Source organism: Cotesia glomerata, linkage group LG9, assembly GCF_020080835.1.
Source record: "Cotesia glomerata isolate CgM1 linkage group LG9, MPM_Cglom_v2.3, whole genome shotgun sequence".
NCBI classification, from domain to species: Eukaryota; Metazoa; Arthropoda; class Insecta; order Hymenoptera; family Braconidae; genus Cotesia; species Cotesia glomerata.
Window position 1 is genome coordinate 18,264,080 of NC_058166.1, and position 14,725 is coordinate 18,278,804.

Here is a 14,725-nt window from a genome sequence, read left to right on the forward strand (position 1 = left end):
ATTTTTTTTAATAATAATTTAATTGTTATAAAATTCTAAAAAACTTTCTAATGTCTGTCGATAACTTCAGTGTCTTAATTATTTTAATTAATTTAAAAATCCATCATACTGAAGTCAGCTGACAGCTGTCACTTTTTAAAATTCTTATACAATAATAAAATTACTTACAAAAATTTTTATTAATTTTTAATTAAATCTTTTTTTATAATAATTTAAATGCTAAAATAATTTCTAATGTCTGTTAAGAACTTCAGTGTCACAAAAATCTTGAAATACTATGACATTAAAATGAAAATTAATTTAGCAGATATTTAATAATTTTCAGAAATTTTGTTAACAAATAAATCATAGCAAAAAAAATAAAAAAAAAAATTGACATGTAGAAAATAAAAAAAATAAAAAATGAAATTTTTTGAAAATAATTTTTTAGAGTTAATTTAATTGTTAAATAAAATTAAAAATTTGTCAAGTGACAGCCTAACTTTAATGTCATACATTAAAGTTAGCAGTCTCGACCATTTTTTAATTTTTTTTTAACAACCCAAGTGTCACAATAAAAAAATGTTGACTTTTTGGGAGATTTTATTTAACAAGAAGTCAGAAATTTATAATTGTCAACTTAAATTAAACAAAACATTACCAAAAAAATTTTTGTGCCGCTTGGGAAATAAATTTGGTTTGAAAAATTATTTTTAAAAAATTGCATTTTTAATTTTTTACTAAAATTTCTACGTCAATTTTTTTTTCTAAATCATTTTTGCCATAATTAATTTGTTAAAACTATCAAATATCTGCTAAATTAATTTTCATTGAAATACTTTGAAGAAAAAGAATTAATCATGTTGCCTAGCAACCTTCAGCATATCAATGCGCGCGCAAATTGAGTATTTTACATTGTAAGTAATAAAAAAAAATTAAATTTTATATATTGTAATCGCTAGTAATATACCACGTAATGTCACAACAAGCATTAAATTTTTAACTAATCACCAATGCAATCGATTTTAACAATGTGTAATTTAGTTACGACGATACATGCAACTACAGTGTATAAAAACTGACACAATAAAGTAAAAACAAATAAACTAAATAAATTATTAACAAATAAATTAAATTGTTTAGTATGAGTAGCAAAGGAAATGTATTGCTCAAAAGTACATCACAAGAGTCTAAAATTCGCGATGAGCGTAAAAAAGTCGGGAAGAAAGAGGAAGAAAAAAAACTAGCTGTCAAGAAAGACAGCACGGCGATGAAAGAAACTAAATCTAGCAGTCGCAGAGCTGTAAGTAATAAAGCTGTCAATGCTCCAAAGAGTTTAAGTGGGTCCAGGACTCAGACAGTTGCCAGTGGAGCTAGAAGTAAATTGACAAAACAAACTAGCGAAGAAAAGAGAGGCGTAAGTACAATTTTCATGCCTAGCAAAAAAAGTTATACTTCCAAATCTAGTAATAAAAAAGATGTCCAGCCCAAGAGCAAAGAGCGAATGCCTTCAAGAGAGCGGAAGAAATCCCGGACTCTCAGTCCCAGTGAAGTTAAGATGCTCAACAGAAATTTAAACATGGACGTAGCTCAGGAGCCGGAGTATGAGTATGAAGATGACTTTGAAGACTACGAGTCTGATTTCCAAGAGTGCACAGACTCAGAAGCTTCTCAGGTGAGATGACATTAAAGTTACCAATTACTTGATCATTTTTAGGTAGATTTCATAGAAATCAATCAATCTTTTGCATTGGTCCTCATGTCGGAATTTACTCAGAATTTTGTCGTAATATCTCTTAACTAGTCGAATAAAGCTCAAAAATAACATTAGTTAAAATATTATATAATAATATGTAATATAACGCGAGATGTTACCGCGATTGTGTCTACAATTCTTGACGGATCTAGATGAAATTTGTTACACATATTCTTTGGATAATAACCTTGAATGAGTTCGAAGATGAAATCCATCCATAAGTTTAACAATGGCAGCTCTTCAAAATTATCAAAATAGTTAAAATCACGTTTTCGGTAACTTTATTGATGTATAACTTTTAATTAAAAAGAGATGGCTAATCTTTGATAAATCTATGTGAAAACTCATGAAATGACCTTCAATTTGACGTATATAACATTGACATTTTGACTATTTTTAGTTATTTTATCAAAGTTAAGAGTTCTATTGAACCATTTTCAGGCAATGTGTAGTACTTACAACCGACTTATGTATGTTAAAATAAATTTCATTCCATGTCAATCGAAAGTTATTGAGACAAGATGAGAATTTATTCTATGAAATCTACCTTCCATTCCGGGTATGGCCGAATGGCGTATTTTTTTTTTTTTTTAACAAATAGATTTTTTCCAAAAAATTATTTTTAAAAAATTTCATTTTTTACTTTTTAAAATTTTGAAATATCAATTTTTTTTTCCATTTTTTATTTGTTAAAAAAATTCTAAAAATTATTAAATATCTGAATTAATTTTCATTCAGGTGAGTGACGAATCCGAAAGTGCCAGTATAGACCCTGAAGAGCCCGTAGAGCTTCAGGCAGCGCTTAAGCCTGAAAAAATACTCCCTAATATAATTCCGCCTCGGAAGTACGTCGAGGAGGAGCACATGTTGGACTCGGGGCACTACGAACTCCAAGAAGCTCGCAGAAGAGCAGCTAGGATTGACCTAATATCCGCCAGCCGTTCAAGGAACCCACCTCAAGCGATCCAGCGGCCGATTGTCTTCAGCGACGACACCAAGCCCTCGGAAATAAAATCCTTGCCTTCTTCTGCTGATGAAGGCTTCGAGGACGGGCGCTCTGGAGACTTTGGCAAGTCTCCGGTAATTCCACAAGCTCTTACTTGTGACCCTGGAAGCGTTAAAAAAAAGAATATCAAACAGTGGGCTAGAGGCAAGCAAATCTTGCAGATGATCAAGCTGGATGTCGTAGAGTGGTCGCTGTTCGAGTGTGCTCCAGTCGCTTATGAAGAGTTTATTAGAATTCATGGTAAAATCAACACGAGACAGACTTACACGCAGACCAATGAAGACAATCTGAGTGTCGAGGTCCAGACTGAGGAGATAGACTCCAGGAACATGTGGACCCAGTTCCCCGTTGTTTGTAGGAGTAGTTTGAAAAGTGGAGAAGATATTAAAATGTTCACCAGAGAATTGGTCGGAGTCGGTGGTGAAGACACTGAACCAGTTGAGAGAATTCATTATGATATCTTGCAGCTGAATGAATTTCTGAACAATGCTGGAAAGCTGATGCTTGCTTTGCTTGAAGGAAAAGCTTCCAATGTTGATACAAGTATTGATACCAATGAAGTTCCCATGCCGTTTAGCGACCAGACTATCAAGCTATCCGTAGCAAATGTTAACTTCTTGTCCAACAGACCTGTCACGATGATCCGGTACTCGGAGATCTCCAGCAGGATATTGGTGACTATTCACGAGCCAGCTGATGAAGATATTGAAACAGCGGCTAGCGAGTTTGTCACCGACTGCTGCATAGGCTGTCGCTGGAATGTTGGCGAGCCTTTTAGACCTACCAAAATTTTTTACTCTTCTAGCAACATCTCCGCGTGCTGCTTCCATCCGACGAATTATAATATTGTCTTCGCTGGTCTAGAAGACGGCTCGATTAGTCTCTGGGACTTGGCAGAAGACGAGGATTATCACAGAAGGGTTTTAGATGTTGATAAAAAAATTAACTGGGTCGTTCGTGGTCCTACTTTTAATTCCGGGGGGAATTTTGAAGAGACTTCTTCGAAGATTGTCGCTCTGACGGTGATCTCCAAGGTTGAGGAGGAGATTGATGGTAAAAATGAATTCATGCCGATTCAGATTTGTAGTTTGGACGAAGATGGGAGCTGTGTTGTCTGGAGTGTGCTGAAGAACTTTGAAGGAAGTGTTGCTAATCACCTGGGACAGTCTTGGTGGGGAAAACTTAAGCTTGTTAAGAGTCACGAGGTTCCGATGCATTTAGATAAACATTTCAAGTTGAATAACTTCCGGGGATTCACTGATGTCAAGATTGATAGCTTGGATTCTGATAGGCTCTATGTTGCTTCCAATGTCAACAGAGTGTTGCATGTCACACGCATTGACAAGAAGCCGCAGCCGCTTGGTTATAATGCTACTGGTCAGAAATTTTATTTATTGCTTGTTATGTAAGGTTTAATTGTTGGTGATGGTGATGATTTTTTTTTTAGATTGCACTGGAGGTATGACCTGCATTGAAACTTGTCCGTTTAATCAGCCATTCTTCCTAGCTGGGTGTCAAGACGGGACTGTTTGTCTCTACTCCTCGATGATAGAAAGACCGCTTCTACAATTGAGGAATTTAAACAGCACTGCCGCTATTAAGATTATTCAATGGTCTCGCTCGAAACCGATGACTATTTTTATCCTTGATAATGACTCGTGGTAATTTTATTTTTTTTTTTTATTTTTATACTACTCAGGAAAAAAATTGTGAAGTTTAAATTAGCACTTGATAATTTTTTTATTTTATTTTATAAATTTTTTCTGAAAAATTTCATTTTTTTCTTGCAATTATTTATTTATTATAAAAATTATTGAATATTTGCTCAATTAATTTTAACATTAAATTCAACAGTCATTTAATAATTTTGTTTAATAAATTGTGTTCTAAAAAATTATTTATAAAAAAATTAGATTTTTATTTTTTTTTTAATAATTTATTTAACACAAAAATTATTAAATATTTGCTCAATTAATTTAAATATAATTATGACATTAAATTTAGCAGCCACGTGATTATTTCTTCAATTTTTTTTAACAAATAAATTTGTTTTAAAAAATTGAATTCTTAATTTTTAAAATTTTTTTTTTTGCCATAATTTATTCAAAAATTCTAAAAATTATTAAATATCTGCTAAATTAATTTAAAAAAAAATTAAATTGAATCAATTAAATTATTTTGAAAAATTTTTTGATTTGAGTAAAATAATTTTTGAACTGAAAAATTTTTTTCTAAATTTTTTTATAGTTTAAGAAAAAAAAATACTTAAATTATTAATTTTTTTTTAGGATTCATATTTGGGATTTGAGTAAAAGTGATATTTTTCCAACCCATAGTATATCTCCAGGAAAATATTCTCATGTTGATAGCATGCAGTTGTCACCTTGTAAAAGTAATAACGATTTAATTAATCAATACATGGCGCTTGGTTTAAATAACGGTAATGTAGAAATCCATAAGTTCAATAAACAATTTCAATATTCCATCAAAGAAGAAATTTCAACGGAATTAAAAATTCTTATAAATTATTTATCTGTTTGTTAAAAGATTTTTTTTTTACAATCACTCGACTCCGTCCGTTCAATTTTTAGCACTTAAATTCTACATCAGTGATAGACTGAATTTATAAAATAAAATATTTATAAGATTAAGCACCGTGTAATTATGTAGAATATTATATAAATCTGATTACTTTGTATACTAAATATTTAACGAACTTGTGTTAAAATAAAAGTACATTTTTATTGGAAAATATATTTGGTATCTTTAAAAAATATCACATAGACTTTGAATAAACTGTTAAGAATATTAAAATAGTTAAGTAAAAAATATAACTATTTGCGCGTAAACTTACACTACTGCAGGCGTAATTATTATTAGTTTTATTAAGTTGCTCCAGAATGTCCTGATAATTTCTCGGTAATCGTATGTGATCGGTGTCTGCTTGCAGACTGTGACTTTTTTCCTAAAAATAATCTATATTATTCTCGCTGAATCTCTAGATACATAATTAAGAAATGACCTTGTATCTTGAGAACTATTGACATTTTTAAAGATATAAGCTCATCCCGATGTTACACTCATCGAGACCTTTCATTTGAGTACCCACATCAATTTTTCATATATTTTATATATTTATATATTTCACAAATACCATATATATAAAATATATAAAAATTGCCATGTGGGTACTTAAATGAAAGATTTCAATGAGTGTAACATCGAGATGAGCTTATATCTTTAAAAATGTCTATAATTAAGAAATGATCTTGTATCTTGTCAACCATTGACATTTTTAGAGATATAAGCTCATCCCGATGTTACACTCATCGAGACCTTTCATTTGAGTACCCACATCGATTTTTCATATATTTCATATATTTATATATATGACATATATGTATATATGGAAAATATATCAAAAATACATGTGGGTACTCAAATGAAAGCTCTTGATGAGTGTAACTTCGGGATGAGCTTATATCTTTGAAAATATCATAAGTTGACAAAATACAATATAATTTCTTAATTATTGACATTTTTAAAGATATAAGCTCATTCTGATGTTACACTCATCGAGACCTTTCATTTGAGTACCCACATCGATTTTTCATATATTTCATATATTTATATATATGACATATATGTATATATGGAAAATTTATCAAAAATACATGTGGGTACTCAAATGAAAGCTCTTGATGAGTGGAACATCGGGATGAGCTTATATCTTTAAAAACGTCAATAGTTAAGAAAGTACAGTGCAATTCAACAAAAGTCATTATTTAATGAACAAAATTTTATTTATTTATAGCTCACAAGTCACGGCGGTCACATAGTGACTACAAAGTTGCTAGTATTTAAATGAACCAACCAAGTAATTAAAATACTTACGGGAAAAATAACACCCAAATGCGTGTCAAAAAATCCATAAAGCGAAATTGCAGGAGCTTGGCCAATAAATTTCGACCCAAACCAAGCATTTAATTGCATCAGCATCCCCGTAATTTCATTTCGCCTCAACTCCGTCATATTGGAGCTAACAATTATCTACTTAACAAATTACATAAATGAAATACACATTTTTTTGACAATAACAACTCAAAGATTAATTAAAAAAATAAAATTACCGAGCCCAGAGACGTCCAAGTTAAAATACACTCTTCATTAAAATACTTAGACTTATCTATACAAATTTTTCTTAAATTATTAAACTTGTATGAATCATTCTTTGGGTGAAGATCAACGATCGCAACATCGCCTCTTCCTGAAATTAAACAGTCATACGTTCTTTCGACTTCAGACTTGCTCTCGTTATTATCAACGACAAACACATTGTTTAAGTAAATATTCTGAAAGAAATGAGTAATTGGTCTGTCGTCTGGACAATTCCACATTGGATTGTCGCTGTGATTCCTCATCACTGCTATAAATGCATTCCATCCTGAAAAAAAAAAAAAAAATCAATAATTACTATCATTAATTTATACATACAATTAAGTATATAAATAAATAAATAATTAATTTAATTACCGACACTCAGGTGCTTCGTGAAACATGAACGTGTTCCCTCGAGATCTTTTATATTTTTAATTTTTGAATTATTTTTTACTATAATTCCAATAATGTTTAAATCTTCATTTTTTTTAGGAACTATTTGAAGAAGTGGGATCACATTTTTTCTGTAATTATTTATAATTTAATTTTTTTATCGTCTAATTTAGAATAAAAATTATTTATTTATTTATTTATCAACTTAATGAGAAATAAATTTTTAAAAAATGAATAAATAAAAAAAAATTAATTAGAAAAATTAATTTAAAAAAATTAATTAAAAAAAGTTAATTAGAAAAAATTAATTTTAAAAAATTAATTAATTTAATACTCGTAAGTCTGAGTCATTTCTTCCGGCATTGTGACAAAAATATCGCAATCATTGCGTTCAACTGCTTCAATGCAAGCTTTGCGTCCCGGTTGTTGATAACAGGATATCGCTGGCTCAATTCCGTGAGAAAATGCGGCATCACGTATCCACTGACATTTACTGTCTTCAAGATTAGACGCAACACACCATTTGACACGTCTCGAAGGCATACACGGCATTCGCGTGTACACGCCTCTGAATCCAGCGACTGAAAATTAACTTCATTAATTATCAATTATTAATATCATTTATGATGATCTGATGAATGACGATTAAAATCAAAAGCAATATAACTATTTTTAATTACACTGATTCAGATAATCTACTGGCGTTTGAAGCACTTCTGTTTCTACGGGAGTTACGTGATAGTTTTCCAGTAATTCAACAAATTTTCTTTCAGAGAAAGATAGTTTGTACGTTATATTTCTTATTAATCCTGAAACTCGAGCTGCTGCGGCTCTGAAATTTTGTAAGAAGAAAATTAATTTAGAAGTTATTTGATCATTTTTATAAGAAAAAAAATTGAGACCTAGAAAATTTTTTTAAAATTAAATATTCAATTTTTTAAAAATAATTTTTGGAAAAAAAAAATTTGTTTTTTAAATAAAATAAAAAAATAGTAACTGCTAAATTTAATTTCATTATACCAAAATTAATTTAGCAGATATTTGATAATTTTTAGAATTTTTATAACAAATAAATTATTGTAAAAAAATTGATATTAAAAAATTTTAAAAATAAATTTTTTTTAAATAATTTTTTTGTTAAATAAAATTAAAAAATAATCAAATGACTGCTAAATTTAATGTCATTATTATATAATAATTAATTTAGCAGATATTTGATAATTTTTAGAATTTTTAGAATTTTTAGAATAAATAGAAATTCTTGCATTAAAAATTGATATTAAAAAATTAAAAAAATAAATTTTTTAAAAATAATTTGTTTGTTAAAAAACATTAAAAAATGGTCAAGTGACAGCTGACATTAATTTAATTAAAATAAATCAAATGAATAAATTATAAAATTACAATTCGAAATAATTACAGACAGTGAAAAAAATATCACCTGCGAGAAACAATGACAGGAAACGGTTTAGCGATCCAAGTACAAGGTCGACCGAGATCTAGTGACTTGACTGTCTCTCCATCGGGACATAAGTAACTATAAGAACTATTATCTATTTTTTGAGCAGAAAAGTGTCGCTTGGCATCGTCCAACCGGACCCAGGCGATGTCACCAACATTGTCTGTCAAGCATAAGAGAGCTCCTTCGCGTCCGTGGTATTTATCACCGGCATAGCAGCCGTTCGGATTATCACAAAGCGAACACAAGTTTCGGTATTTTAATTCTGCAATAAATAATTTTAAGTATTTATTTTAATTAAATAAATAAATAAATTTTTTACACACTGAGACGACTGTCTTCATGGGTGTTGTAGGTCCAAGGACCAGCGATACAAGCAGCTTCAAAGAATTTTGAGAACGAGGATATACTGTTCTCAAATAGTGTCATATTTTGGTCGCAGTCGCTCGGTATAACCCATGTTTGAAAAAACTGTAATTAAAATATTATTTTTTATTTAAAAAATAATTTAATTTATAAATATTATTTATTAAATATTTATTTATTAATTTATTAATTTATTAAATAATAATTACAAACATTTGCGAATACACGTGTCCAGTCGATTACGTCAGAGTCGAAGCCTGGATGGCAAAATTTTTTGTTCTTTATGTCCGATAAACTTTTTATTTTATCTGATACCAGTATCACCATTTCAAAGCGCGCTTTGTCTAAAAATTGCAATTATTTATTTTAATATTTTTACTGTTTAATATATTTTATTTATTTAACTGACCAGTCCGAGCTAGGCGTAATTCATGAGTAATTAAAATTGGAGACTCTCCTTCAGAAGTTGAGTAAGTAACAAGATCCTCTGGTTCAAAAACTGCAGCATCAGCATCACCATTTTCTAGTCTTCTTAAGCAATTATATCTAAAAAAAAAAAATTATTATTTATGGAAGGTGATAAGATATTTGTGGTATCAATTGAAATTTTTTTTATCGACTATAACTTTTCATAAAAATTTTATTGAAAGTTTGTACCTGTCATTGACAAAAATATAATCAACCGCATCGCTGTCATTCTGGTAAACCAGTTCTCCATAAGTCATCGGGACATTCTGAGCCTCTGGAGTGTTTCTGGCCACGCAGAATCTCACTGTGGGATAAAAAATTTATATTGATAATTATGAAATTTAAATCAGCTTACATTTTTTAGTTTTATTTAAAAAATAAATTATTAATAATATTAAAGTTAGCCGAAATTTTTTATTTTTTTATTTTGCTTAATTTATTAAATTATAACTAGGGTAAATGCACCAGTTGTTGACTGGTCACCAATTAGTTGACCGATGTACATAATTATTATTTAACAAGGATTTTTTTTCTAAGTGTATTAAAAAAACAAAATATAGCATTTAGTCGGCTAAAAATTTTTAGATGTCGGCTAACTTAATTTTCATAAATTATTAGATATTTTTAAAAAGTTGCACTTGAGGACAAAAAAATTGTTTTAAAAAATAAAATCTAAAGTTTTTTACAAATTAAATTTTTTTATAACAATTTTTTCGATAAAAAACATTCTGAAAATTTTTAAATGTCAGCTGATTTAATTTTCAAGCTAATTTTACTATTACAAAATAAATTTATAAAAACTTACATTTTTCAGCAGTGATTTGAGAAATCAAAGATATCAAAATGACCTGGATCAAGGTCATCATATTGACAAACATCTGTCGAATAAAAATTCACAGAGACTTATTAAATAATCCGCACATTTAAATGCTGCCGTTAAAGTACCGGGTGACTAAATGCCATTAAAATTGCTGCAAGTATGAACACGCGGGCTACTTGCTATTACAATTCAATTGCAATCATGATCACGCCCCGCCACAACTTCGTGACATGCGTAAGCGTATTTGTACTGTACAGTAGATATACACAAGTATATTTTAAGTATAAATGTATTGTATATAAACGTAAAATCCCAAGTTTCCGCATCCAGCCTCCTTGCTGTAAGCCTGTAACAGATGAATAAAATAATTTTTCAAGGTTTTTTATATAATATTATTTAAATGTGTCTTTTTATCTTTTTATTTAGCTCTGTTTTATCTTACGAAGGTACAGTTGGCGTTATTTTTATTTAATATGTTTATGGTTTTTATTTACTCACATAAAAATAATATTCAACAGTTGTTGGTGCATGTGACATGTGTGGGAGATTATATATATTGTATACATTTATATACAATCTAGTAACTCGGTTTCATGTTCTCCTGATACTATTTATCAAAATATCTATATTTATAAAGTAATAAAATATTTTTTCTTCAAGTTCTCGGCGCGACTAGAGACTAGATGTGAAGCTACAAATTAAATTACTTTATTGGGAGCTACCAGATATAAGATATTTTTAATGAGAATAAACAATTATAAGTGTGATGTCTTGATAATATATTTATTTAACAATCAGTAACGATTGAGAGTTTCATTAAAATTGATCCAACGCTCTTTTTGACATCAAGATGTCTGGTGATGACAAGTTCAAGATCAACTTCAAGCAGTTATTGCCCATCAAGGCACATTATTTCTTCTTTATGGGAGGTAAAATAATAATACTAAAGTTTTATTTATTTTTATTAATTAAATTAGAACTTAAAAACTTTTTAAAAATTGCATTTACAGTTTTTTAATGATTAAATGTTTTATTTTTTTTTAATAATTTTTTAAAGGAAAAAATTCTAAAAATTTTTAGATGTCGGCTAACTTTATTTTCATAAATAATTAACTTAGCAGATATTTGGTAATTTAAAAATTTTTTGACAAATAAATTACGACAAAATAAAATTAGAAAAAAAAAAGTGACATTTAGAAATTAAAAAAAAATTCAATATTCAATTTTTCCAACTAATTTGTTTGTTGAAAAAAATAAAAAAATTGTTGACAGCTAAATTTAATTATAATTCTGAATTTAGAAGACTTGGAAAATTTTTTTAAAATTTTTCTAACAATTAAATTACAATAAAAAAAATTCAACTTGCCAAAATTTTATAAAACATTTTTTTTTAATTTATTAGTTATAAAAATTCAAAAAATTTTTTAAGTAATAAATTATAGCAAAAAAAAATTTTATTAAAAAAATTCCAATATTAGAAGCACACATCTAAAAAATAATTAATGGAGTTTTTTAAAACTGATTTATATTTTAAAAAAAATTATGAAGTGTCTATTAATTTCAGTTTTATTATTTAATTATGTTAAATAATTTACAATTTTTATAATTTAATAATTAAAAATTAAAATTATAATTTTAGCAATGGGTCCCATCTTGCCATACTTGTCAGTTTACGGTAAACAGCTAGGAATATCTCCAGTAGTAATGGGCTCAGTCACAGGAACCCTACCAGTTCTATACTTGCTATCAAAACCACTCTTCGGATTTCTTGTAGATTATTTCAGGAATCAGCGTAAACTAATCTTCATCTGCTTTCTGATCATGGGATCACTATCGCTAGTTCTTCTGTACTTTCTACCTTTTCCAGCCGGAGAATTCCACAAGTATTTAAACAAAACAATTGACATAACTCATTCGAAATGTAACATTGAGCCGTGCCTTAATAATCAAACAAGAGGAAAAAATTATCAAAATAGAGCGATAAGTTATCACGCAGATTTGACGTGCTTGAATAAATGCCAGCAAGAGAAAATTTTAAACGTATCTGCTGTGCTGGTGTCTGACGCTGGAGAGTTGCTGCCGGTTTGCTTTGACAATGTTGATTTTAATAAAACATGTCACAACAATCACACTGCAGTTGAATGTAATATGAAATGTCTGATAAATAACATAGACATTGTTGAAGAATACTTGTACTACAGCGCTAGATTTTGGGGATTTGTTATTTTAATGGCGCTGGGATCTATTTGTTTCAATGTTGCTAATTCTATCAGTGACGCTGTTTGCTTTGACGTTTTAGGTAAAGCAATTATTAATTAATTATGATTTTAAAATCAGCAGATATTTAAAAATTATTTTTAATTAATTAAATAAGATCCAAAAAATATTTTTAAAAAATTAGACTCATAATTTTTAAAATCTTCTTGATTTTAAAATATTTTTGACTAATTAAATTAGACCCAAAAAATATTTTTAAAAAATTCGACTCATAATTTTTTAAATCTTTTAAGGTAAAAGACCCAGTTATTGACACTGGCCTAGTTATTGACATTTGCAATTTTATTTTAATTAATTAAAACAAATCGACTTTAATAAATTAATAAATGTAATTTTTCAATTATAAATTTTAAGATAATTGATTTTTTGAGAACATTTTATTTGTTTAATTAGAATAAAATTGCAAGTGTCAATAACTGGGTCTTTTACCTTAAATGTAGAAATTTTTTAATAAAAAAAATCCTGAAAATTTTCGGATGTCTGGTAATTCAATTTTCATGATTTTTATAATTTAAAATAATAGAATAAATTGTTATTGAAGCTGATCTACGAGATTGTCATTCTGACTAGGTGAAGGTGGCTCTATGGGCTATGGACGACAAAGAGTGTGGGGGTCTATCGGCTGGGGTATCACTGCACTATTAGCTGGCTATGCTATAGATCTGGTATCTGAAGATGAGCACTACAAGTCTTATACTCCAGCCTTTATTCTTGTCATTGTCTTTACTAGTTTTGACATCATTAGCTGTACAAAACTGCAGGTTTACTGATTAATTAATGCTTTGATTATTAAATTAATTTAAAAATAAATTTTCATTATGACACTGAATTTAACAGACATCTAATAATTTTTATAACAATTAAATCATGATGAAAAAAATTCTAAATGTAGAAATTAAAAAAATTTTTAATTTTTTTAAATTAAAATTTTTAAAAATAATTGCTTAGTTATAAAAATTTCAAAAATTATCAGATGTCTGCTAATTTCAGTAGAATTTTTCAGCTACCAATAATGACCAGATCAGACAATATCGCCAAAGATGTCTGGAAACTTTTAAAACTACCAACGATCTACATATTCCTGATTTTCGCTATAATCGCTGGAATCATCGACAGTTTTTTAATAGATTTTCGCTTCTGGTACATTGAAGATCTTGCCAAGCAAACCGATTTCTTGAGTCAAATAAAATTGATTGAAGGTCTTGTCGTTGCTGCTCAGACACTTGGCGGTGAAGTATTAGTCTTTTCGCTGTCAGGTAATTAATTATCTTTATCTTATAAAAATAAAATAATAGATTGATATTGATAATTTCTTTCAGGAAAAATTCTTAAAAAATTCGGCTACGGATATACTATGACATTCTGCTTTGTCTGCTATTCAATTCGTCTTTTACTAATTTCTTTATCACCAAATCCATGGTGGATAGTACTGATAGAATTATTCATGCAAGGACCATCTTATGCTTTGTGTTATACAATAATTGTCGGATTTGCAAGTGTTGTAGCACCACCTGGTACTTCTGCTACTGTCCAAGGTATCGTTGCTGGAATGGATGACGGCTTTGGTATTTGTTTTATTTTTTTTAATTTATTTTATTTTATTATTTCAATAAAATTTTATTCTAATAAATTTAAATTTCAATTATAAAGTTAATAATTATAAATTATAAATAATTAATAATTAATTTATTGATCCAGGATTTGCATTAGGAAGTTTTATTGGTGGAATTTTGTATAAAATGATTGGAGGAGCAATGACATTGCGCTTATTTTCTCTACTCAGTATTTTAACTGCAATCTCATACTTACTTTTGTATGTAACTATTTTAAAAGACAGAATGCCAAAAACTAAAAATGAATCAATTAAAGATAATATTAAGTGGAAGAGTCCTCAAGATGCAGCTGAAGATTGTGATACTTCTGATATTAATTCGTAGTAAACATATTAAATACTGAATTTTAAGTCTACTGTTTGTAAATAATAATTTAATATTGTACCTTCAGTAATTTTAAAAATATTTATAAATATTTTTGTAAAATTAA

The 14,725-nt window shown here is 28.5% G+C and overlaps 3 protein-coding genes across 4 annotated transcripts; 2 read left to right on the forward strand and 1 right to left on the reverse strand.

The window, feature by feature from the left end:
- The first annotated feature begins 827 nt into the window (after nt 1-827).
- On the forward strand, nt 828-5,317 carry LOC123271985 (cytoplasmic dynein 2 intermediate chain 1). Its single transcript, XM_044738535.1, has 5 exons — nt 828-1,070; nt 1,123-1,654; nt 2,474-4,118; nt 4,189-4,402; nt 5,030-5,317. Exons 1-5 carry the CDS (start codon nt 1,036-1,038, stop codon nt 5,283-5,285), a joined length of 2,682 nt encoding a protein of 893 aa, XP_044594470.1. The 5' UTR covers nt 828-1,035; the 3' UTR covers nt 5,286-5,317.
- LOC123271988 (transferrin) lies at nt 5,303-10,613 on the reverse strand. The gene is made up of 12 exons (XM_044738547.1): nt 10,391-10,613; nt 9,775-9,889; nt 9,527-9,663; nt 9,331-9,461; nt 9,078-9,222; nt 8,734-9,016; nt 7,973-8,124; nt 7,627-7,873; nt 7,275-7,423; nt 6,872-7,185; nt 6,636-6,791; nt 5,303-5,706 (listed from the first exon to the last, which is right to left on the reverse strand). Exons 1-12 carry the CDS (start codon nt 10,461-10,463, stop codon nt 5,518-5,520), a joined length of 2,091 nt encoding a protein of 696 aa, XP_044594482.1. The 5' UTR covers nt 10,464-10,613; the 3' UTR covers nt 5,303-5,517.
- Nucleotides 10,614-10,725: 112 nt separating this feature from the next.
- On the forward strand, nt 10,726-14,650 carry LOC123271989 (major facilitator superfamily domain-containing protein 6). Of its 2 annotated transcripts, XM_044738549.1 has the most exons (7): nt 10,726-10,851; nt 11,066-11,334; nt 12,045-12,704; nt 13,253-13,443; nt 13,686-13,938; nt 14,002-14,247; nt 14,381-14,650. In XM_044738549.1, exons 2-7 carry the CDS (start codon nt 11,256-11,258, stop codon nt 14,617-14,619), a joined length of 1,668 nt encoding a protein of 555 aa, XP_044594484.1. In that variant the 5' UTR covers nt 10,726-10,851; nt 11,066-11,255; the 3' UTR covers nt 14,620-14,650. The 2 variants fall into 2 exon arrangements, with proteins under 2 accessions (XP_044594484.1, XP_044594485.1); XM_044738550.1 differs by lacking the exon at nt 10,726-10,851 and having other exon boundaries at nt 10,903-11,334; nt 14,002-14,217.
- Nucleotides 14,651-14,725: the final 75 nt, after the last annotated feature.

Coding starts and splice junctions, on each gene's coding strand:
- LOC123271988 (XM_044738547.1), bottom strand. CDS start 10,463: ATGTTTGTCAATATGATGACCTTGATCCAGGTCATTTTGATATCTTTG. Junction 7,874..7,972: donor AGTAGATTATCTGAATCAGT/GTAATTAAAAAT, acceptor GTTAATTTTCAG/TCGCTGGATTCAGAGGCGTG. Junction 6,792..6,871: donor CTTGGACGTCTCTGGGCTCG/GTAATTTTATTT, acceptor TTTGTTAAGTAG/ATAATTGTTAGCTCCAATAT.
- LOC123271989 (XM_044738549.1), top strand. CDS start 11,256: ATGTCTGGTGATGACAAGTTCAAGATCAACTTCAAGCAGTTATTGCCC. Junction 11,335..12,044: donor TTATTTCTTCTTTATGGGAG/GTAAAATAATAA, acceptor TTATAATTTTAG/CAATGGGTCCCATCTTGCCA. Junction 12,705..13,252: donor TGTTTGCTTTGACGTTTTAG/GTAAAGCAATTA, acceptor CATTCTGACTAG/GTGAAGGTGGCTCTATGGGC.
- LOC123271985 (XM_044738535.1), top strand. CDS start 1,036: ATGCAACTACAGTGTATAAAAACTGACACAATAAA. Junction 4,119..4,188: donor GCTTGGTTATAATGCTACTG/GTCAGAAATTTT, acceptor TTTTTTTTTTAG/ATTGCACTGGAGGTATGACC. Junction 4,403..5,029: donor ATCCTTGATAATGACTCGTG/GTAATTTTATTT, acceptor ATTTTTTTTTAG/GATTCATATTTGGGATTTGA.